The sequence below is a fragment of the Stomoxys calcitrans genome, chromosome 1, assembly GCF_963082655.1.
Source record: "Stomoxys calcitrans chromosome 1, idStoCalc2.1, whole genome shotgun sequence".
NCBI classification, from domain to species: Eukaryota; Metazoa; Arthropoda; class Insecta; order Diptera; family Muscidae; genus Stomoxys; species Stomoxys calcitrans.
The window spans coordinates 227921303-227946860 of record NC_081552.1 but is presented as its reverse complement, the minus strand read 5'-3'; the positions used below and the strand labels follow the sequence as shown (position 1 = coordinate 227946860).

Genomic DNA, 25558 nt, shown 5'->3' with positions numbered 1-25558 from the left:
GACATCCGACAATAAATGCGCCTTTTATGGGCCCAAAACCTAAAATCGAGAGATCGGTCTATCTGGCAGATATATCCAAATCTGAACCGATCTGAGCCAAGTGGAAGAATGAAGTCGAAGGGCCTACCGCATTGAGGACGAAACCATCTGATGCACTGATGCAATGAATTTAATGCTACATCTAGTGCCTCTGGACATTGGGGCTGGACAAATTGTAGCGACCACTGCCATGAGGTTAAGGGAGCTTTCTCATTGGTCATGTGTCGGCTACGGACACTGCGTTACACTTGATACAATATCCGATGTTCAAGGCAGTGTGGATTACATCCTACTTGAGCTGTTTTTTGATAAAAAGTACCGTACCACTATTCCTAATAGAACCAATTACAAAAAATCGAATCAGATTTAGATATAGCTCCCATATATATCTTTCATCCGATATGGTCGTTGAAAACAGTAATTGTCACAATTTTTATCCGATCTTTACTAAATATGCCATGATATGTTTTATTCAACGTTTCAGTACTTGTGCAAAATTTCATAAAAATCGGTTCAGATTTAGATATAGCTCCCATATATATCTTTCATCCGATATAGACTTTCAAGACTTTAGTAGTCACAATTTTGGTCCGATCTTTACGAAGTTCAGCTTGAGATGTTTTACCTAACGTCACAGTAGGTGTGCAAAATTTCATAAAAATCGGCTCAGATTTAGATATAGCTCCCATATGTATCTTCCATCCGATATGGCCTTATATGACTGTTATATGTCGTCCGTCTGGTCGCCCGGCTTTGTCCCTGGCCAATCTTCTTTGTGTTTGTTTGTTTCTTTGTGTGTTCCTTATAGACTTAAAAACGGCTGAACCGAAATTGAAATTTTCACACCTGGTACATAACGATCCCGCAGCGAAAATAGGGTACTACATTTTTTGGATATCTGAAGGGGGGCGGACCCTCCCCCTTACCCTAATTTTGAGAACCGCCAGATCTCGTTGATGGGTGATGCGATTTTAGCGAAATTAAGTGAGCTCTCTTATAGTACCCTAAAAATAAAAAGTTGGTATCCAAATTTCAAATGGGGAACCTAGGGGGACCGTCCCATCCTAAAACCTACCAAATATAAATATAGACCAATCATGGCAATATGGGACTCAAATGAAAGGTATTTAAGAGTATAAAACGTATCTGATATCCAATTGTCGAACTAAATGTTTAGGGGAACACCCCAACCCCCAAAACACCCCTAAATCGGGCATATTTACCCACCATGGCAACATGGGACTCAAATGAAAGGTATTTGCGAGTAAAATACGGATCTGATATCCAAATGTGGGACCAAATTTCTGGTGTTGTACCCCTTCCGCAAAACACCCCCAAACAGGACTTATTAACTGATTATGGCCCCGTCAAAAAAAAAAACCCCAAGGAGGTCAAATTTACAACACTAGCAATATGGGGCTGAAATAAAAGGTCTTTGGGAGATAAGCACGAATCTGATATCAATATGCGGGAAAAAGTGTGTATGGGGCCACCCCACCCCCATAACATCACCCATATAGGACATATTTGCTGGCCATTCCAATATGGGGCTGTAATAAGAAGTATTTTAGAGTAAAACATGAATCTAATATAAATTTTCAGGGCCAAGTTACTGAACGGCCGCCCCATTCGCCAAAAGAACCCCCGAAACCGGTCATGTTTGTCGACTATGGAAATTTGGGACTCAAATGAAAGGTATTTGGGAGTAGACCACGAATCTGATATCAACATTCGGGACCTACAGCCTAAGAGACGTCCCACCCATGGGGTTCAAATAAATGATATTTGAGGGTAGAGCACGATGCTGATATATTGGGTTGCCCAAAAAGTAATTGCGGATTTTTTAAAAGAAAGTAAATGCATTTTTAATAAAACTTAGAATGAACTTTAATCAAATATACTTTTTTTACACTTTTTTTCTAAAGCAAGCTAAAAGTAACAGCTGATAACTGACAGAAGAAAGAATGCAATTACAGAGTCACAAGCTGTGAAAAAATTTGTCAACGCCGACTATATGAAAAATCCGCAATTACTTTTTGGGCCACCCAATATTATCAGGGCAAAGTATTTGGGGGACCACCCCAACCCCCAAAACACCCCTAAATCGGGCATATTTACCAACCACGCCAGTGTGGGGCTCAAATGAAAAGTATTGGGGGTCTACGCCCTCCCTGAAACACGCCACAAACAACAATTATTTACTGACCATCGCAATATGGGTCTTAAATAAAGGTTTTTTGGGAGTAGAATACAAATCTGATATCCAAATGTGGGACCATGCATTTGGCGTACCGCCCCTTTCCCAAAACGACCCCCAAAGAGTACACCTTTTGGGGCCAAATGTTTAAGGACACCTCATCCCATAAACTCCTCCTAAACCAATGGCAATATGGAGTCTAAAAAATGGTATTTGAGGTATTGACCTTACCCCCGAAAACACCCTTAAATCGGATATGATAACATCGAGCTGAAATAGAGACTTTTAATAATGGAGTATCGAAAAATTCTTAGCCCAATTTCACTGAAACTTGAAACATTTCCTTCCCTAAGGTTGTTGAATAGAAACTTAGTGACGACATCTGTCACAGTTATGGGTTCAAATCCCATATAATTGGTTGTTTTCTTAATTTGTTCTGAATTGGATACTCTTATATACCAACAGTTATCACAACTATTCACTAAATACATACTAGAAATAAATCTATTAGAAAAGAAAAACCGAAAAAAGTAAAATTTCTTGTATTGAAATCATAAACAAATGATATCTGGCTTTTGTGTTGGTTTACCATAGGACGAAAAATACCTTTCTTTATTTCTTACTTTCCTCCTCTTAAACTCATCATTAGTTAGTCTCTGTAAATCTGACCAAGGCTTTATATCTATGCTGTTTTTATATATTTTTGTTTGTTTTTGTTTATCTGGCTTGGTATTTGTTTTGTCTTGTAAAAAATTATCACATAACAAGAACAACAAACAAAACAAAGTCGTTCTGCAAATGAATGTCTTTGTGTTAGTTAGGAAAGGAACAAAAAAAAAACAAAAAAAAAATAAAAAAAATAAAAAATCTGATAGCAGTGATAGTGCCCAAACCACACCAAAATAAAAGAAAGTCATTTTCAAAAAAAAAACGCTCTCTTTCTCTCACACACACACACACACACACTCTATGTGTAAGCATGTCCCTATTCCATTTGAATTTGTCGTTCATTTATTCATTTGATACGTCCATTTTCTGGGCTATCGTTTCTTTTCATTTCGTTTCTTTTTCATTCATTTTGTCCTTTATGGTCCGCTAAGGTCCGTTCGGCTCTACACTCGTCTGGTCATTTTAGCATTAATTATACAGTCCATTTTGTTGTTGTTGCTGTTGTTGTTGTTGTTGTCGTTATAGTGGGGTGTTCTCTTTTTTTTTTGTTTGTTTTTGTTTTGTGCATGCAATAAAAACAAAACCAAAGAGTAGTAGTGGTAAAATAGATAGACGACAACGTGATAAACGAAAACTGAAATAAAGGGGAATACAAAAAAACAACGTACTATGGCCGGCCTAAGGAGCACCCAAACACCCACTTTTGCCATTTGTGCTTTAATGCCTTTAGCTTGAAGAGATTTAACGGCATTCTCAGCATATGCCGGTGATTCGAAATCTACAAAGCCGTAACCTGAAAATAAGTACCAAAAAAAAAAACAAACAAGAAGAAAAAATACAGAGAGTAAAAACACAGACACCACACAAATCCACAAAAAACAAGCGATGGGGGGCAATGCACAAAAAAGAGATGAAAAAAAAACATTTTTTTAAGATAAGTTTTGTTTAATTTTTTTTTCGTATGATTTTTTTGTGGTTTTGCTGGTTTGGGGGGGGTATGTATGTAGGCGAAACCAAAGTTTCATTATGAATCTTTATGTGAAGATAAAAATTACGTTAATGATAAAACAAAGTTCAAACCGTAGGGGATTTTAGAAACAAAAAAAGAAGTATACAGATGACTGCCATGAGAGAATTACCCAAAAAACTTACCTTTACACTTTTTTGTTGTTTTATCAAATATAGCTTTGGCCGATACGATAGTACCATACCTGCAAAAGACAAAATGGAAAGAGGGAAGAATGAAGATGGTTTTTATGTTTTGGCGTCTGGTTTTCTTTTTTCTTTTTTTAAGAAAGGAAATGCTTTAAGGAAAGTTGGTGAGGATGGTGTCAAATTGCCTTTGAAGAAATTGGGCTTGAAGCAAAGTCTGAATTATGTTAATTTCTAAACAAGTAAAATGTGTGCTAAGTTGGGCCGGGCCGAAGCTATATCTGGTTATAGACCGATTTGGACAGAACTTGGCACAGTTCTTGAGAGTCATAACAGAACACTATTTGCAAAATTTCAGACTAATTGGATACAAATCGCGACTTGTAAGGGCTGAAGAAGACAAATCGGGAGATCAGTTTATGGGAGTTATATAAGGTTCTTGACCGGTTTTGCCCGTACCTGACGCAATTGTTAAAAGTCATAACAGAACACTGTGTGCAAAATTTCAGCCAAATCGGATAAAAATTGAGGCTTCCAAGGGATCAAGAAGTCAAATTGGGAGATCGGTTTATATGGGAGCTATATCAGGTTCCTGACTGATTTTGACCGGACTTAGCCCTATTGTTGGCAGTCATAACAGAACAATATGTGCAAAATTTCAGCCAAATCGGATGAAAATTGCGGCTTCCATGGGCTCAGGAAGTCAAATCGGGAGATCGGTTTATATGGGAGATATATCAGGTTCTTAGCCGATTTGGACCGTAGTTGACACAGTTATTGGGAATCATAACAGACCACTATGTGCAAGATTTCAGCCAAATCGGATGAAAATTGAGGCTTCCTGGGGCTCAAATAGTCAAAAAAGAGATCGGTTTATATGGGAGCTACATCCAAATCTGAACCGATATGGCCCATTTGTCATCCCGGTCGACCTACATCAACATTAAGTATCTGTGCAAAATTTCTAAAGAAAAAATTTCAGTAAAATTTTCTCTAACGACAAAATTTCAGTGAAATTTTCTCTAACGACAAAATTTCAGTGAAATTTTCTCTAAAGAAAAAATTTCAGTGAAATTTTCTCTAAAGACAAAATTTCAGTGAAATTTTCTCTAAATACAAAATTTCAGTGAAATTTTCCCTAAAGACAAAATTTCAGTGAAATTTTCCCTAAAGACAAAATTTCAGTGAAATTTTCCCTAAAGACAAAATTTCAGTGAAATTTTCTCTAAAGACAAAATTTCAGTTCCAAAGTAGACGACAAGTTGGGCTTTGGGGTGTACTCTAAATGTGTTTTGGGGGATGGGACGGCCACTAAGTGACTTAACCCCGAAAATATATATCATAGTCGTGTTCTACTCTAAAATACGTTTTATTTAAGCCCCATATTGCAATAGTCAACAAATACGACCTATTTGTGTGGTGTTAATATCAGATTCGAGCTCTAATCTCAAAGAGCTTTCATTGGAACCCATATTGCTATGGTTGATAAGCTTGTTCTTTTTGGGGGGTGTTTTGGTGGAGGGCGGCGCTCCAAACACTAAGTCCCACATTTGCATATCAGATTCGTATGTTGTTGAGGCCCCCCAGACACCAAGGGATAGATTTTTATGTCAGTTTCGTACTTTACTTTTAATTATCTTTCATTTGATACCCATATTGCCCAAAGCGGTGAAAGAGTCTTGTTGGAAGGTTTTTGGGGGGCGGGGGACCCCCTGGAACACCTTGGGCGAAACTTGTGTACCAAGTTCGTACTCTGCTCTTAACTACCTTTCGTTTGATACCCATATTGTACTTATCGGTAAACATGTCCATGCGGGGGGTTTTGGCGGGTGGGGAGGCCCCCCAGACACCAAGGAATACATTTTTTATGTCAGTTTTGTATTTTACTTTAAATTACCTTTTATTTGATACCCATATTGCCGAAAGCGGTGGAAGAGTCTTGTTGGGGGGTTTGTGGGGGCGGGGGACCCCCCTGAATGCTTTGAGCGAAATTTGTATACCAAGTTCGTACTCTACTCTTAAATACCTTTCGTTTGATACCCATATTGTTCCAATCGGTAAACATGTCCGTCCGGATGGGTTTTGGGATGGGGCGTCCCCCCAGGTTATTTGATCCCAAAATTTTATACCAATTTCGTGTTTTTGGGGTACCATAAGGTGGCACACAAAATTTCGTTAAAATCGGTGCATCCATCTCCGAGATATTTGATACCTGTGATCATTTGAAAATTGAGGTAAGGGGGAGGGCCCGCCAAACCTTCGGATATCAAAAATTTCATTTGATACCCATATTGCCCAAAGCGGTGAAAGAGTCTTGTTGGGGGTTTTGTGGGGGCGGGGGAGACCCCTCCGAACACTTAGGGTGAAATTTGTGTACCGAGTTCGTACTCTACTCTTAAATACCTTTCGTTTGATACCCATATTGTTTCAATCGGTAAACATGTCCGTCCGGATGGGTTTTGGGATGGGGCGTCCCCCTAGGTTATTTGATCCCAAAATTTTATACGAATTTCGTGTCTTTGGGGTACCATAAGGTGGCATACAAAATTTCCGAGATCTGGCGTTTTTGAAAACTGGGGTATAGGGGAGAATCCGCCCCCCCCTTCGGATATCAACGAATGTAGTACCCTATTTTCAGTAAGGGTCCAAACTCCATCATCTGTGAAAATTTCATGAAAATCGGTTCAGCCGTTTTCGAAAACAAACAAATCCCAATAATTTCATTTTTATACCCACCATTATAGGTTAGGGGTATACTAATCTAGTCATTCCGTTTGTAACACCTAGAAATATTGATCTAGAACCCCATAACGTATATATGTTCTTGATCGTCGCGCAATTCTGAGTCGAACAAGCCATATCCGTCCGTCCGTTTGTCGAAATCACCATAGCGGTCGAACACGTAAAGCTAGCCGCTTGAAATGTTGCACAGATACCTAATATCGATGTAGGTCAGATTCATATTAAGATATAGCTCCCATGTAAGCCGGGGCCCCTGATTTGACTTCTTGAGCCCCTAGAAGCCGCAATTTTTGTCCAATTTGGTTGAAAATTTGCATGCAGTGTTTTACTATGAATTCCAACAACAGTGCCGAGTACGGTCAAAATCGGTCTATGACCTGATATAGCTCCCATATAAACCGATATCCCGATTTGACTTCTTGAGCCCCTGGAAGCAGCAATTTTTGTCCGATTTGGCTGAAATGTTTCAAGCGGTGTTTTTTTACGACTTCCAACAACTGTGCCAAGTACGGACCAAATCTGTTTATAACCTGATATAGCTCCCTTAGAAGCCGATCTGTAAACTCAACAAATGGCAGCCGCATACTCCACTCGACTGACCCAACTGTTTGCTGAAATCACTCCTTGTTCCGATGATATAATGGCGCAGTGGCAAACTATTGCCCGCTCCATGGAAAATGCCGCGAAATTCGTACTTGGGAAGCGAAGTCGAGATGCTACTGAAGCCAAGAATGCGGCATATGGAGCAACCCTGCAATCAGTAGCAAAGCGCCAGATGAAGGAGACGTATTCCGCAGAAAAAAAAGGAAATGGAAAGACGTGAGTGTGAGCGAATTGACATGTATAGGAGTCAGAATGAAGTCTGGAAATTTTACCAAAGAATTAAACATCAAACCGATGGCTTTGGTGCAGGCACCTGCACCTCCTGCACAGACAAAGAAGGAAATCTGGCAACTGATACAGATAACATGCTGAGGATATGGAGAGAACATTTTACCAAACTGCTAGCGTCCTACGTTGGCGGCGAAGAGGATACCGCAGAACTAATCCCTGATGATGGTATAGAATGTTTATCTCCTAGTCAGAATGAGGTCCAAGTAGCAGTGACCCGACTAGAGAACAACAAGGCAGCAGGAGCCGACGGGTTACCCGCTGAACCATTTAAGACCGGAGACGACATGCTTCAGCTTATCTGCGCAATCTGCCTAGAAGAATGCATACCCGATGCTTGGAACCTCAGCATACTATGTCCCGTACACAAGAAATGAGACAAGACGGAATGTGCCCACTACAGGAGAATAAGACTCCTCCCCATCGCATACAAGATACTCTCGAGCGTACTGTGTGAAAGATTAATACCCAAAGTCAATGAGATAATTGGGCCCTATCAATGCGGTTTTAGACCTGGTAAATATACACAAGACCAGATACTCACACTGCGCCAAATCCTGGAAAAGACCCGAGAAGGACAAATCAACACCTACCACCTCTTTGTTGACTACCAAGTCGCCTTCGATACTCCTTTACGTTCAAAGGTATTTCAAGCCATGTCTGAGTTTGGTATCCCTGCAAAATTAAGAAGACTCTGCAGCATGACAGGCAGCTGATACGCGTTCCTCAGTAAGAATAGGAAAAAATCTCGACGAACCATTTAATACCAAACGTGATTTCAGACAAGGAGACAGCCTATCGTGTGGTCACTCTTTAATATCCTGTTGGAGAAGATTATACGAGATGCAGATATGAATAGATATGGCACACTAATCACAAGGGAACACATGCTACTCGCCCATGCCGACGACATGGATATCATAGGTCGGTCACCGGAAGTAGTAACTGAAGCCTTTGAAAGAATCAAAAGAGAGTTAGTGAAAATGGGTCTGGCAGTTAATGGAGATAAGACGAAATGGATGGTTTCAACTTCCAAAAAGCATTGCACAACCGAGCAGATAACGAAAATGGACAAAATTGGGAACCACAACTTTGAAGCAGTCCGTAACTTTATCTACCTCGGCACCGCCGTAATCGAAATGAATGACACCAGTTTTGAGATTAAGCGAAGAATAATACTGGCAAACAGATGCTACTTTGGATTAAGTAAACAGCTTAGAAACAAGGCCACTTCTCGACAGACGAAGATTACACTGTATAGGACACTGATACTACTCGTGCTGTTATATGGTTCTGAAGCATGGGGCAATGCTTGGAGTATTTGAGAGAAAGATTCTTCGTAAAATATATGGACCAGTTAGCGTTAATGGAGAATATAGGCGACGTATGAATCGCGAGCATGGGTACTTCTGAAAGCAGACGAGGCAGTACTTGGAGTATTTGAGAGAAAGATTTTTCGTTAAATATATGGATCAGTATGCGTTATTGGAGAATATGGACGTCGTATGAACCACGAGCTGTATGACGACGATAGTATCGTTACACGCATGAAAATACAACGGTGGCGTTGGCTAGGTCATGTTGCAAAGAAGTTTTTTGAAGGCAAACACGGTGGTACACGCAAACCGGGAAGACCAAAAGTCCGATGGAAAGATCAAGTTGTGGGAGACACCTCGAAACTTGGTGTCAGAGATTTTTGAATGAGCGCAGGAGATCGAGGCGCTTGGAACGGTATTCTGTCATATCCAATTAAAGTAAAGTAAATAAGCCGATCTCCCGATTTGACTTCTTGAGCCCCTGGAAGCCGCAACTTTTGTCCGATTTGCCTGCAATTTCGTATGTAGTGTTTTGCTATGACTTCCAACAACTGTGCCAATCAGTCTATAACCTGATATAGCTCCCATGTAATCCGTTCTCTCGATCATACTTGTTCGGTTTCTAGAAGCTTTATTTTTTGCTGGTTGGAAGTCATAAAATGTGAAAAAGTGGATTTGAAGGTAAAGGGTGATTTTTTTGAGGTTAGGATTTTCATGCATTAGTATTTGACAGATCACGTGGGATTTCAGAAATGGTGTCAAAGAGAAAGATGCTCAGTATGCTTTGACATTTCATCATGAATAGACTTACTAACGAGCAACGCTTGCAAATCATTGAATTTTATTACCAAAATCAGTGTTCGGTTCGAAATGTATTCATTCACCGTAACGTTGCGTCCAACAGCATCTTTGAAAAAATACGGTCCAATGATTCCACCAGCGTACAAACCACACCAAACAGTGCATTTTTCGGGATGCATGGGCAGTTCTTGAACGGCTTCTGGTTGCTCTTCACTCCAAATGCGGCAATTTTGCTTATTTACGTAGCCATTCAACCAGAAATGAGCCTCATCGCTGAACAAAATTTGTCAAAAATTTGAACACATTTCGAACCGAACACTGATTTTGGTAATAAAATTCAATGATTTGCAAGCGTTGCTCGTTAGTAAGTCTATTCATGATGAAATGTCAAAGCATACTGAGCATCTTTCTCTTTGACACCATGTCTGAAATCCCACGTGATCTGTCAAATACTAATGCATGAAAATCCTAACCTCAAAAAAATCACCCTTTAGTTATCTAAAATTTGGCCTCACTGAATTTAATGCCTTTTTATTTATTTTCTTCAATTGAAACATCTAAAACAGAAGCAACGTTACGCTTTTGTTCGGTTCCTTTAAAGAACTAGTTCATTCATGTGGTTCAGTAGTTCATTTGATGTCATACTACCCTAAAACAACTTGAAGAAAAAAAATTACAATTCTGCTTAAACCTGTAGCAGACACATTGCATTAGAAAATTGTTGAACTTATTTTGCTCTTCATTTCTTAGACTAACCCTATTATCCTTCCATCTATCAAGTGCACAACAAATGTCCCTATTCTCTGATTGCAAATTATTTCAGTTTTTGTCTCATTCGTTTTTTTGTTTTTTTTTTGCAGTTTTTAAGTACACCCTTCCTTATATGGCTTGATAATTGTTTTGTTGCGTAGGGATTGCTCACAGTGTGAGTAGTGCGAGTGGTAGGAAAAGTGCCAGTGACAGTGGACGACTGACTGTGCACAATGGGGGGGGCGGGGGGGTCAAAATGAAGAGTGTGATTGTGATGGTGGTGGTGGTGCATGGCAAATGATGGTGGGGGGGGGGGGGGGTTGACTTACTCTGAACATAATATAACTAAATCCTTATCAGTCGTCCCCTCTGGCAAGCCGCGTATATAGACATTTGTTTTTGACAGCTGATCTGAACCTGATTGTTGATATTGCTGTTGCTGATGCTGCTGCTGCTGTTGTTGTTGTTGCTGCTGTTGCTGATGCTGTTGTTGATGGGGATGATGCAGATGCTGCTGTTGGGTATCAGTCGTTACCTGTGGCTGTTGTAAGTGCTGTTGGTATTGCTGGAGTTGAGCTGGAGGTGGCTGTGTGCCATTTAAAGTGGTGGGACCCATGACTGCGGCTACTGCTTGTGTTGCTGTGGTATTGTTGTGATGGTGTTGTTGTTGTGGCTGATACGCTTGTTGATGCGATTGCTGGAGATGATGATGTGATGCCGTTGCTGCGCTTGTTACCAGAGGCTTACACTTAATCGTATTTTGACCCAGACCACCACTAGTTCCAATCGCTGTTGTTGTTCCTGTGGCTGCTGTTGCTATAGAGGGCGGCGACGAGGCTGTAGCAGCAACTATGGTAGAATGATGATGATGCTGCTGCTGCGGCTGCTGCGGCTGCTGTTGTTGATGGTGATTGTTGGTATTTAAGACCTGATTTGTATTTGCAGTAAATGATGTTTGTTGACTGAAATTTTGTTGATTCGATAACAATGCTGCTGCCGATGTGGATGATGCTGTTCCTGCTGATTGCTGATGCTGTTGTTTGAAGTTGTTAATATGGCTATGGTTGTTATTATTGTTGTTGCTATAGCCCGTTGGATTAGTAAATGTAGCCGAATGTAGTTGTTGTTGCTGCACGAAAAAAATTGAAACAGAAAAGAGAGCAAAAGCAAAACAATGAAAATCAATTAAGTTTCTATTTCGTGTTTGTTGTTGGTTGGTTCTTTTTGTTTTTGCTACGATACGATGGCTTGCACTGTGGCAAGGGTCAAAAAACTTTTAATGAATTTTCTATAGAGTTCGATGTTTTTCTATTTTCTCTTTTTTAAGCTGTAATTGAGTTAGGTGGCATAGCAATGTAACATAAGAATGTTTTAGAAATATTTATTGCTTATCCTTGTTTAGTACATCTGTATCAAAGAGTTAATGAGAAATGTAAGGACTAGAGGGGGTTTATTAACTTCTTTATATCGTTGGTAACAACTTGAAATATTGGAATAGAACCCTAGCCAGTAATTGTCTAGATTTTCTTTAAATTAAAAGTCGATAGAGGACTATCTTTCGAACGAACACCGGTTGGAATTTTGTAAAAACTCTTCTTAAAGATGCGGTAGGTAGCTTGAGGTTGTAGATGGGCCCAATCGGTACAAAATTTATGAGAAGCAGAGGGTTAAGTCACTTTCTAATAACATGTTGCCCACGGACTTGGGTTTCCACCCATGAGGGTATAACCAACATTCTACAACTGAATCGTTGAGATTATAAAGACAAGTAAGGATGGACTAAATTCGGGTGAAACCGACCTTTTGATAACCTACACAACATTGGATATGCAGGCAAAGTCGTCGAATTTAAAATTTGCCTTAAAGGCCTTAAAAGTGAAAATCGGAAGATGCATATATATGGGAGCTATATCTAAAACTGAACATATTTCTATGAAATTCATCAGTCATCAGAAGAGTTATAAGAGAAACCTTAGTGCCAAATTATGTAAAGATCTGTTGCCAAATTACTAAATCACTGAGTATTATTCAAAATCGTATGAAAATATATATATGGGAGCTATATCTGAATCTGAACCGATTTCTATTAAATTCAACAGCAATACCGGGAGTCTTAAGGAAAACCTTTGTGCCAATTTTCGTGTAAATCGGTTAACAAATGACCAAATTATTGCAATACTAGTCCAAATCGGACGAACTTATATATGGAAGCTATATCTTAATCTGGGCCGATTTCAATGAAATTCACCAATAGTGTCGAGACTTATAAGAGAAACCTTGGTGCAAAATTTCGTGAGAATCGGTAAGCAAATGACGATATAATTGCAATTTTAGTCCAAATCGGAAGAACACATATATGGAAACTATATCTAAATCTGGGCCGATTTGTATAAAATTCACCAATAGTGTCGTGACTTATAAGAGAACCTTTGGTGCAAAATTTCGTGAGAATCGGTTTACAAATGACGATATAATTGCAATTTTAGTCCAAATCGGACGAACATATATATCGGAGCTATATCTAAATCTGGGCCGATTTCAATGAAATTCACCAATAATTTCGGGACTTATAAGAGAACCCTTGGTGCAAAATTTCATTAGAATCGGTTAACAAATGACGATATAATTGCAATTTTAGTCCAAATCGGACGAACTTATATATGGGAGCTATATATAAATCTGGGCCGATTTCTATAAAAATCACCAATAGTGTCGTGACTTATAAGGGAACCCTAGGTGCAAAATTTCGTGAGAATCGGTTTAGAAATAGCGATATAATTGCAATTTTAGTCCAAATCGGACGAACATATATATGGAAGCTATATCTTAATCTGGGCCGATTTCTATGAAATTCACAAATAGTGGCGAGACTTATAAGGGAACCCCAGGTGCAAAATTTCGTGAGAATCGGTTTACAAATGACGATATAATTGCAATTTGAATCCAAATCGGACGAACATATATATGGGAGCTGTATCTAAATCTGGGCCGATTTCTTTGAAATTCACCAATAATATCGAGACTTATAAGAGAACCCGTGGTGCAAAATTTTGTGAGAATCGGTTTACAAATGACGATAGAATTGTAATTTTAGTCCAAATCGGACGAACATATATATGGAAGCTATATCTAAATCTGGGCCGATTTCTATGAAACTCACCAATAGTGTTGGGACTTATAAGAGAACCCTTGATGCAAAATTTCATGAGCATTGGTTAAGAAATGACGATATAATTGCAATTTTAGTCCAAATCGGACGAACATATATATGGGGGCTATATCTAAATCTGGGCCGATTTCTATGAAACTCACCAATAGTGTTGGGACTTATAAGAGAACCCTTGATGCAAAATTTCATGGGCATTGGTTAAGAAATGACGATATAATTGCAATTTTAGTCCAAATCGGACGAACATATATATGGGGGCTATATCTAAATCTGGGCCGATTTCTATGAAATTCACAAATAGTGGCGAGACTTATAAGAGAACCCTTGGAGCAAAATTTCGTGAGAATCGATTACCAAATGACGATATAATTGCAATTTTAGTCCAAATCGGACGAACGAATATATGGGGGCTATATCTAAATCTGGGCCGATTTCTATGAAATTCACCAACAGTGTCGAGATTTATAAGAGACCTGTTGGTGCAAAATTTCGTGAGAATCGGTTTACAAATGACGATATAATTGCAATTTTAGTCCAAATCGGACGAACATATATATGGGGGCTATATCTAAATCTGGGCCGATTTCTATGAAACTCACCAATAGTGTTGGGACTTATAAGAGAACCCTTGATGCAAAATTTCATGAGCATTGGTTAAGAAATGACGATATAATTGCAATTTTAGTCCAAATCGGACGAACATATATATGGGGGCTATATCTAAATCTGGGCCGATTTCTATGAAACTCACCAATAGTGTTGGGACTTATAAGAGAACCCTTGATGCAAAATTTCATGGGCATTGGTTAAGAAATGACGATATAATTGCAATTTTAGTCCAAATCGGACGAACATATATATGGGGGCTATATCTAAATCTGGGCCGATTTCTATGAAATTCACAAATAGTGGCGAGACTTATAAGAGAACCCTTGGAGCAAAATTTCGTGAGAATCGATTACCAAATGACGATATAATTGCAATTTTAGTCCAAATCGGACGAACGAATATATGGGAGCTATATCTAAATCTGGGCCGATTTCTATGAAATTCACCAATAATATCAGGGAACCCTTCGTGAGAATCGGTAAATGACGACATAATTGCAATTTTAGTCCAAATCGGAAAAACATATATGTGGAAGCGATATCCAAATCTGAACCGATTTTTTTTCCCAATTCTGATTTTTTTCAATTCCCAACTTTTGCCAAAGCAGGCAGGCCCTAAAGTTGATCACCTCGGCTCAAAAGTCAATGAGTGCTGCCCGTTCAAGTTTAAGCTCAATGATTATGGGCTTCCTTTTTATAGCCGAGTCCGAACGGTCGCAGGGCGACACCTCTTTGGGAAGCAGTTTTTACATGTAGTACCTCAAAAATGTCGCCAGCATAAGAAGGGAATAACCACTGCTGGAAATAATCTCGCCAGGATTCGAATCCAGTCGTACATCATCATAGGCGGAAATGCTAAACTCTGCGCCCCGGTGGCCTCCATGAGATACTTGACCTAAAGGTGAGGAGAAATTGACAACGGGGGAGTACACCATGGTGGCTGCCCTTAGTAACGGGAGCAGAACATCTATATAGGGGCAGAAAATCTATATGATCTAGTAGGCTACCCTGAAGTGCACGGAGGACCCCCAATCATTGCCAGGATTATCAATGCAAACTTGCGGTTAATATGGGCCGAAGACGGTTGTAGAGCCGAACGCCTCAAGGAGGAATGTTCTCGCCTATTCTCTTAAACTTCGTGTGTAACGAAGTCAAGAGTTCCCATCTGCTAACGTCATACTGTTTATGCGAGGTAAATTTCTGTCGACAATAAGCGACTAAGGAGACTGTCCAGAGGGGGCTTAAGAAAAATGGGCTGAAGGTGAACCCAAGAAGGACGAAGCTGCTGGTTTTCACTTGGATATATAAGGTATCAGGTTGAAACATGTCTAGTCGGGATCACTAAGCAGTTATCGAGGTAAAAAGGACGAACCTGCAGGAGGATGTTCGGTAGAAAGTGGGGAGTGAACCCTAAGGTGATTGACCGGAAATTCACGGCCATTGTGTGATCAGTGCTGACATGTGATGCACCGGTATCGTGAAAGGCTGTTAATGGGAGGATCCGTTCCAGAGAATTCCAAAAGGTCCAACTGTTCACACCAGGTTTTGAAAGCGATGCTGACTAGACAGCCTATTAAGGCCTGCGGAGAGAGCTCGGTATGGTAATGGAGCTCCGGTATACCCACAGTCTCATTGAGAGAAATTTCTTAGACTACCTGGCACCGAGATCGATCAGTGATTCGCTATCCAGGAAGAGAGTATTGAGAGGCGGATGCTGTGTTTAAGGGTGATGAAACCTCAATTGTCACCTATGTTGGCCTGACATGCGTCAGAATCACGGCAGAGTTGGAATGCATACTGCAGGTAGGTTTGGTGAATGATTCCCTGGAAGCCGGTTGAGGACTATGAATATTGAAGGAGCTTGGTATACGAATACAACTATATTTTCGTTTTGTCTATAATATGGTAAAGAGGAAGGATAAGCTGAGGAATGAACCGAACCGATTCAAGACAATATCTTAGGAATTCGATTTCCCAAGACAGTGAGAACATTGAAGGATAATGACACCTCCGTCTTCACTGATGGCTGTGGCCATCTCTTTCATAGGTTTAAACCAAGCAAAGAAATCGTTACTTTGGATATTTCTCACTCCCCTTAAAAAACCTTAGGACTTCATTTGCTCCCCCCTATAAAAAAATACAAGAAAATATCGTTACAACCTTATAAGCCTTCCTCATCAACGAAGGTTGGTAGGTTCTTGTAACATGTGCTTGTGTCATAAATAAGAATTAAGTGTTTGTCATAAATGTCAACCGTTTGTGTGCCTGGTAAATGTGAGTAAGTGAGTGCGTTTGTCATCTGCACAGGACTATATTAAATATTAGTGAAAATCCTTTCATTAAACTCTAAATTTATGTAACGGTACCAATGTATGTACGTTAGCTCACATAACTTTCAAAAGTTTATATTGATGATGTTGTGCTTTAATTAGCGTCTTAGTTTTTATGGCGAAATGTTTTATGATCAAACATAAAATGTGTAGTGTAATAATTTTTCATTGGCTTTTTTGAATATGGTAAATTTGTATAACACGAAAACTTAAAAAGGACTGAAACAATCATTAGAGAGAATTTTTTTAAAGCAACGTAGTGATTTTTATAACCTCCACAACGAGATGGAAGGGTATACATCGTCTGTTCGCTTGCAAAACTTCGAAATATTTGTTCAATATACGTATATTGCTAATCGTCATGGTACTTGAAAGATATAAATCCATGGTTTGGTCCCTCCCTCTGTCATACTTCATATTTCCCCGTCCGTCTATACTTCCTTTGGTTCTTCCATCGGTCCGTTCATTCTTCGGGGTTTCCGTCCGTCCTATCTTTCGCTCTTTCTACCCTCCATCCTGCTTTCAAATCTTCGTCCGATCCCGCATTGCACTCCTTCCTTAAATCCTTCTTTCTATCCTTCCTTCCGTAATTCCTTCCAACCATTCTTCAACAGTTCTTCCATCAATAGTGGAATTTTCCATCGAACATCATTGTTTCAATCCTTCCGACCCTTTATTAAATATTTCCATCCTTCCTTCCATCATTACTTCTATTCTTCCTTCCATCCTTCCTTCCATCCTTCCTTCCATCCTTCCTTCCATCCTTCCTGCCTTCCATCCTTCCATCCTTCCATCCTTCCATCCTTCCTTCCATCCTTCCATCCTTCCTTCCATCCTTCTTTCCATCCTTCCTTCCATCCTTCCTTCAATCCTTCCTTCCATCCTTCCTTCCATCCTTCCTTCCATCCTTCCTTCCATCCTTCCTTCCATCCTTCCATCCTTCCATCCTTCCATCCTTCCATCCTTCCATCCTTCCATCCTTCCTTCCATCCTTCCTTCCATCCTTCCTTCCATCCTTCCTTCCATCCTTCCTTCCATCCTTCCTTCCATCCTTCCTTCCATCCTTCCTTCCATCCTTCCTTCCATCCTTCCTTCCATCCTTCCTTCCATCCTTCCTTCCATCCTTCCTTCAATCCTTCCTTCAATCCTTCCTTCCATCCTTCCTTCCATCCTTCCTTCCATCCTTCCTTCCATCCTTCCTTCCATCCTTCCTTCCATCCTTCCATCCTTCCTTCCATCCTTCCTTCCATCCTTCCTTCCATCCTTCCTTCCATCCTTCCTTCCATCCTTCCATCCTTCCTTCCATCCTTCCTTCCATCCTTCAATCCTTCCTTCCATCCTTCCATCCTTCCTTCCATCCTTTCATCCTTCCTTCCATCCTTCAATCCTTCTTTCCATCCTTCCTTCCATCCTTCCTTCCATCCTTCCTTCCATCCTTCCTTCCATCCTTCCTTCCATCCTTCCTTCCATCCTTCCTTCCATCCTTCCTTCCATCCTTCCTTCCATCCTTCCTTCCATCCTTCCTTCCATCCTTCCTTCCATCCTTACTTCCATCCATCCTTCCTTCCATCCTTCCTTCCATCCTTCCTTCCATCCTTCCTTCCATCCTTCCTTCCATCCTTCCATCCTTCCTTCCATCCTTCCTTCCATCCTTCCTTCCATCCTTCCTTCCATCCTTCCTTCCATCCTTCCTTCCATCCTTCCATCCTTCCATCCTTCCTTCCATCCTTCCTTCCATTCTTCCTTCCATCCTTCTTTCCATACCGACTTTATTCCATCCGACCGTTCGTTCTTCCGTTTTTTCTTTCAGTCCTGGCTATCTTCGAGCCATTCTTCCTTCCCTCCAACCTTCTTTTTATATTCCTTCCATCCATGCACCCTTCTATCTATCTTTTCTTTCACCCTTTCTTCCGTCCTTCCATCCTTCCTTCCATCCTTCCTTCCATCCTTCCTTCCATCCTTCCTTCCATCCTTCCTTCCATCCTTCCTTCCATCCTTCCTTCCATCCTTCCTTCCATCCTTCCTTCCATCCTTCCTTCCATCCTTCCTTCCATCCTTCCATCCTTCCTTCCATCCTTCCTTCCATCCTTCCTTCCATCCTTCCTTCCATCCTTCCTTCCATCCATCCTTCCTTCCATCCATCCATCCATCCATCCATCCTTCCTTCCTTCCATCCTTCCCTCCATCCCTCCTTCCATCCTTCCATCCATACTTCCTTCCATCCTTCCTTCCATCCTTCCTTCCATCCTTCCTTCCATCCTTCCTTCCATCCTTCCATCCTTCCATCCTTCCTCCCATCCTTCCATCCTTCCTTCCATCCTTCCTTCCATCCTTCCTTCCATCCTTCCTTCCATCCTTCCTTCCTTCCATCCTTCCTTTCTTCCTTCCATCCTTCCTTCCATCCATCCTTTCCTAAATCCTTTCTTCTCTTAATCCTTCCTTTCTTCTCTTAATCCTTCCTTTCATCCTTCCTTCCATCCTTCCTTCTATCCTTCCTTCCATCCTTCCTTCCATCCTTCCTTCCATCCTTCCTTCCATCCTTCCTTCCATCCTTCCTTCCATCCTTCCTTCCATCCTTCCTTCCATCCTTCCTTTCATCCTTCCTTTCATCCTTCCTTCCATCCTTCCTTCCATCCTTCCTTCCATCCTTCCTTCCATCCTTCCTTCCATCCTTCCATCCTTCCTTCCATCCTTCCTTCCATCCTTCCTTCCATCCTTCCATCCTTCCTTCCATCCTTCCATCCTTCCTTCCATCCTTCCTTCCATCCTTCCTTCCATCCTTCCTTCCATCCTTCCTTCCATCCTTCCATCCTTCCATCCTTCCTTTCTTCCTTCCATCCTTCCTTCCATCCATCCTTTCCTAAATCCTTTCTTCTCTTAATCCTTCCTTTCTTCTCTTAATCCTTCCTTTCATCCTTCCTTCTATCCTTCCTTCCATCCTTCCTTCCATCCTTCCTTCCTTCCATCCTTCCTTCCATCCTTCCTTCCATCCTTCCTTCCATCATTCCTTCCATCCTTCCTTCCATCCTTCCTTCCATCCTTCCTTCCATCCTTCCTTCCATCCTTCCTTCCATCCTTCCTTCCATCCTTCCTTCCATCCTTCCTTCCATCCTTCCTTCCATCCTTCCTTCCATCCTTCCTTCCATCCTTCCTTCCATCCTTCCTTCCATCCTTCCATCCTTCCTTCCATCCTTCCTTCCATCCTTCCTTCCATCCTTCCTTCCATCCTTCCATCCTTCCATCCTTCCATCCTTCCATCCTTCCATCCTTCCATCCTTCCTTCCATCCTTCCTTCCATCCTTCCATCCTTCCATCCTTCCTTCCATCCTTCCATCCTTCCATCCTTCCATCCTTCCATCCTTCCTTCCATCCTTCCATCCTTCCATCCTTCCTTCCATCCTTCAATCCTTCCTTCCATCCTTCCTTCCATCCTTCCTTCCATCCTTCCTTCCATCCTTCCTTCCATCCTTCCTTCCATCCTTCCTTCCATCCTTCCTTCCATCCTTCCTTCCATCCTTCCTTCCATCCTTCCTTCCATCCTTCCTTCCAACCTTCCTTCCATCCTTCCTTCCATCCTTCCTTCCATCCTTCCTTCCATCCTTCCTTCCATCCTTCCTTCCATCCTTCCTTCCATCCTTCCTTCCTTCCATCCATCCTTCCTTCCATCCATCCTTCCATCCATACTTCCTTCCATACTTCCTTCCATCCTTCCTTCCATACTTCCTTCCATCCTTCCTTCCATCCTTCCTTCCATCCTTCCTTCCATCCTTCCTTCCATCCTTCCTTCCATCCTTCCATCCTTCCTTCCATCCTTCCATCCTTCCATCCTTCCATCCTTCCTTCCATCCTTCCTTCCATCCTTCCTTCCATCCTTCCTTCCATCCTTCCTTCCATCCTTCCTTCCATCCTTCCTTCCATCCTTCCTTCCATCCTTCCTTCCATCCTTCCTTCCATCCTTCCTTCCTTCCATCCTTCCATCCTTCCTTCCTTCCATCCTTCCATCCTTCCATCCTTCCTTCCATCCTTCCTTCCATCCTTCCTTCCATCCTTCCATCCTTCCTTCCTTCCATCCTTCCTTCCATCCTTCCTTCCATCCTTCCTTCCAACCTTCCTTCCATCCTTCCTTCCATCCTTCCTTCCATCCTTCCTTCCATCCATCCTTCCATCCATCCTTCCATCCATACTTCCTTCCATACTTCCTTCCATACTTCCTTCCATCCTTCCTTCCATCCTTCCTTCCATCCATCCTTCCATCCATCCTTCCATCCATACTTCCTTCCATACTTCCTTCCATCCTTCCATCCTTCCTTTCTTCCTTCCATCCTTCCTTCCATCCATCCTTTCCTAAATCCTTTCTTCTCTTAATCCTTCCTTTCTTCTCTTAATCCTTCCTTTCATCCTTCCTTCTATCCTTCCTTCCATCCTTCCTTCCATCCTTCCTTCCTTCCATCCTTCCTTCCATCCTTCCTTCCAACCTTCCTTCCATCCTTCCTTCCATCCTTCCTTCCATCCTTCCTTCCATCCATCCTTCCATCCATCCTTCCATCCATACTTCCTTCCATACTTCCTTCCATCCTTCCTTCCATACTTCCTTCCATCCTTCCTTCCATCCTTCCTTCCATCCTTCCTTCCATCCTTCCTTCCATCCTTCCTTCCATCCTTCCTTCCATCCTTCCTTCCATCCTTCCATCCTTCCATCCTTCCTTCCATCCTTCCATCCTTCCATCCTTCCTTCCATCCTTCCTTCCATCCTTCCTTCCATCCTTCCTTCCATCCTTCCTTCCATCCTTCCTTCCATCCTTCCTTCCATCCTTCCTTCCATCCTTCCTTCCATCCTTCCTTCCTTCCATCCTTCCATCCTTCCATCCTTCCATCCTTCCATCCTTCCATCCTTCCTTCCATCCTTCCTTCCTTCCATCCTTCCTTCCTTCCTTCCATCCTTCCATTCTTCCTTCCATCCTTCCTTCCGTCCTTCCTTCCATCCTTCCTTCCATCCTTCCTTCCATCCTTCCTTCCATCATTCCTTCCATCCTTCCTTCCATCCTTCCTTCCATCCTTCCTTCCATCCTTCCTTCCATCCTTCCTTCCATCCTTCCTTCCATCCTTCCTTCCGTTCTCTCTTCTTAGTTCTTCCACCCTTCCTTTCGTAGGTCATTTCGTCCTTTGTCCTTCTCTCATCTTTAAGTCCTTCTGTCTTCGTTTCTTCCGTTTGCTGTTTTCGACCGTCCATCCTTCCTCTCATTCTTTCCATTTTTTGTCCTCCCACCCTTTCTCTTCATTTTTGTATTTTTCCATCCGTCCTTGCTTTCGTTTCGGTTATTTTTGATTTTTATTTAAAAAACAGTTAAGACATTCCTTCATCTAAGTTTTGCAACACACACACACACATACACACATTGCAATTTGCACACATATGAATATGAAATCATATATAAAGTTAAACTTTAATGGTTTATTATAATTTTTAACACAAATACATTTTGGCAGCTTTGCTAATCTAGGCCATAACATTGAAAAGCATTTAGCGCAAAATCCCATTTAACTTAAGTGGTTTTGTTGTTTGTCTAACAATCAGATAATGCAAGACGATTTGTTAAGGATACCATCATCGGAGTTGCTGAGGTGCGGGGTCCATTCAAACCGCAACTCAACTCAAAGTCATATCAAAAGAAATCAGCAACAAATGTTCAAGAACCCATGGAGTTTTGTGGAAAAAGCAAAACAAAACAAAATTAATATCTAATAACTCATGATAAGGGATCGAAATATATGGAGGACATAGGCTATTAGTGTCACGTGCGTTATGATGTAAACCAACGTTTGCACCTTACCCATAAAGTGGGGAAATTGCTTGCCTCATACATAGTCTATAACCACCCTCTTACTCTTTCCCTTTCTTTTCTCGCCCCATTCTCCTCCCCCTTCTAAATATCGCATCTGATGGATATAATTTTCCTTTCGGTGTGGATATGGGGTGTGACAGGCTGTTTATTGAGGTGGTTCCACAAGCAACAAGACAGCAACCAAGTCGTTTTATCAGATTATCATGTGGCATTACCATTTCTCTTTTTTTATTTTCTATGGTTGAGTGTTTTTGGTTTTGCTGTTTGTTTTTGGTACACCATGGTAACCATGGAAAAGTTACATTTCACCTGATAACAATCGTTGTGGTAAACGTACAATCTGGGAATGAATTTAATAGGAGATTTCCATGGTTCTTTCTCACTAATACGAACACAAATAATTAGATAAAAATTTATTGGGGTGTAATGCAAGGCGAAGGTAAGGAAGATTCAAAAAAAAAGCGACGCAACAGGAAAAAAGACACCTTTGTTATTGAAAGAGCGGGAAAAGCAACAAAAAAATTTAAGGACAATAGCCCCCCGGAAGGACCAAAGGATCATAGGTTTAAATGAGAGTCTGCCATCAGACTCACTTAAACGTTAACTTCCATTGTGATACCACAGGAATATGAGAAAAGGCTGATTGGCAGTATTTCATCCTTCAGGGTGTTTTGCTGAGTAGGTAACAGAACTTTAGACACAAAAAGCTGCAAAAAATTCTTTTGGGCAATAGACCTACTTAAAAACGTATTTGACCATTGTTTTTTCGTTACTTCCGTCCTTCCTTTCGCTCTTTACTACCTCCATCCTACCATCCATTCTTCATTCGACCATGTCTTGCACTCGTTCCTATATATATCCTCCTTTCCGTCCTTCCTTCCGACCACCCTTCAACTGTTCTTCCTTCCATGGTGGAACTTTCCGACCTTTTTGCGATCATTATTCTGTCAATCCTTCCTACCTTTCATTCAATCATTTCATTCATTTCTATCCATTCTTTCATCCATCATTACTTCCATTCTCCTATCCATATTTATTTCCAACCTTCATTTCATCCTACCTTTCATTCTTCCTTCTATCCTACCCTCCATCCATCCTTCCCGAGATCCTTTTTTCTTCCTTCTTCCTTCCATCCTTCCTTCCATCCTTCCTTCCATCCTTCCTTCCATTCTTCCTTCCACCCTCCATTATTTAAATCACGAGTTATACTAACGAGGGCACAGCTGTCCTTTCAGTGGCGCCCGAGCAGAGACTTTGAGTAGGGAAATTGTACCAAACCACTGTTAATGCGGAGAAATAACACAATTTGTTTTGAAATGCAAAGAAAAGGATCGTTCGCCGTATTCTAATTTGACTATGAGGTTAATCGGAAGATTGAATCATTTACAGGATTACATTGGACGATTGCCGATGTTAAACTGTAATTAGTCTTGATAAGGAGTTAAAATCGGTTGCTATACCGCCCGAGTGAAAACTTATTGCCTGAATAGGAGTTTTAATGGCGAACTATACCCCAGCACACCTCTTGTGGCGCCCGAGCAGAAAGTTTGAGCATAGAATTTGACTGGACCAAAGCCCTGTTAGTGCGAGGAAACAATGCCCCCAAATCACTGTTAGTGCAAGACCACAACACAACAGGACCATTCAACTATGTAAAGTCTCGATACGCCAGGTTGTTCAAGCGGCAATTTATTGTGCATGCCGAGAATGACAGGGCAAGAAGGAGAGCCATTCGTCGTATCCATGGTCTCAGAGCCGAAGGACAGCCATCACAATTTACCGTGGGCGATGTAACGTTGGGCCCTGACGGAATCTCTACACTGATGATGAAAATCTGGAACTACTTGAAGCTGAATCTGAGGCCACCGTAGCGCAGAGATTAGCATGTGCGCCTATGATGCTGAAAGCCTGGGTTCGAATCCTGGCGAGACCATCAGAAAAAATTTTCAGCGGCGGTTTTCCCCTCCTAACGCTGGCATCATTTGTGAGGTACTATGTCATGTAAAAATTCTCTCCAAAGAGGTGTTGCACTGCGGCACGCCGTTCGGATTCGGCTATACAAAAGGAGGCCCCTTATCATTGAGCATAAACTTGAATCGGACTGCGCTCATTGATATGTGAGAAGTTTGCCCGTGTTCTTTAGTGGAATGTTCATGGGCAAAATTTGCAATTTGCAATTACTTGAAGTTGAGTACCTTACTGCTGTCCTCAACCTGTATTTTAACACTCTTATAGTTCCCGATGTCTGGAATATGGGCAGAGTGATGCCGCTACCGAAGCCTGGAAAGGACCCGAGTTTGGGGGAGTCATACAGGCCGATCTCCCTTCTCTCACCAGTAGCTTAGACTCTTGAGGCATTACTTCTCCCAAGCCTCGTGGGAGAATTTCCATTCGCCGAGCATTAACACGGATTCCGAAGACTGCATAGCACAACATCTCCTTTGCATACCATCACTGCATACATTTGCCGTGGCCATGAGATATGACGGTCCTCGTGGCACTGGACCTATCGAAGCCATTCGACACGGTCAGCCATGCCAAACTATTTGAGAACATCGCTTACACATCCCACCAGCCTGGGCTGAAACGTTGGGTCACCAGTCGAAGCACCGTAGAATGAAACAGGGTGTTCCACAAGGCGGGGTGTTATCTACAGCACTGTTCAAAGCCTTAAATCGAGAGATCGGCAGCTATAATCAAATCTGGACCGATCTGTGCTATATTGCAGAAGTATGTCGAGCGGCTTAATTTAACTCACTGTCCCAATTTTCGGAGACATCGGACAATAAATGCGCCTTTTATGGGCTCAAAGCCTTAAATCGAGAGATCGGTCTATATGGCAGCTATATCCAAATCTGGACCGATCTGTCCAATATTACAGAAGTATGTCGAAAGGTTTAATTTAACTCACTGTCCCAAATTTCAGAGACATCGGATAATACATGCGCCTTTTATGGGCCCAAAGCCTTTAATCGAGAGATCGGTCTATATGGCAGCTATATTCGAATCTGGCTCGATCTGTGCCATATTGCAGAAGTGCGTCGAGGGGCT

The 25558-nt window shown here is 41.5% G+C and overlaps 1 protein-coding gene across 3 annotated transcripts in view; it reads right to left on the bottom strand.

Annotated features, from left to right (window-relative positions):
• Positions 1 to 25558, bottom strand: part of LOC106087630 (protein alan shepard) — a 241489-nt gene that overhangs the window by 17110 nt on the left and 198821 nt on the right. For 2 of the 3 annotated variants that reach the window (XM_013252745.2, XM_013252747.2), the window contains exons 2-4: positions 10887 to 11686; positions 4058 to 4116; positions 3574 to 3698 (exon numbers count right to left, since the gene is read on the bottom strand). In XM_013252745.2, coding sequence (XP_013108199.2) covers positions 3574 to 3698; positions 4058 to 4116; positions 10887 to 11686 — 984 coding nt within the window. The remainder of the gene's footprint in view (positions 1 to 3573; positions 3699 to 4057; positions 4117 to 10886; positions 11687 to 25558) is intronic. The other variant, XM_013252746.2, reaches the window with a different exon arrangement.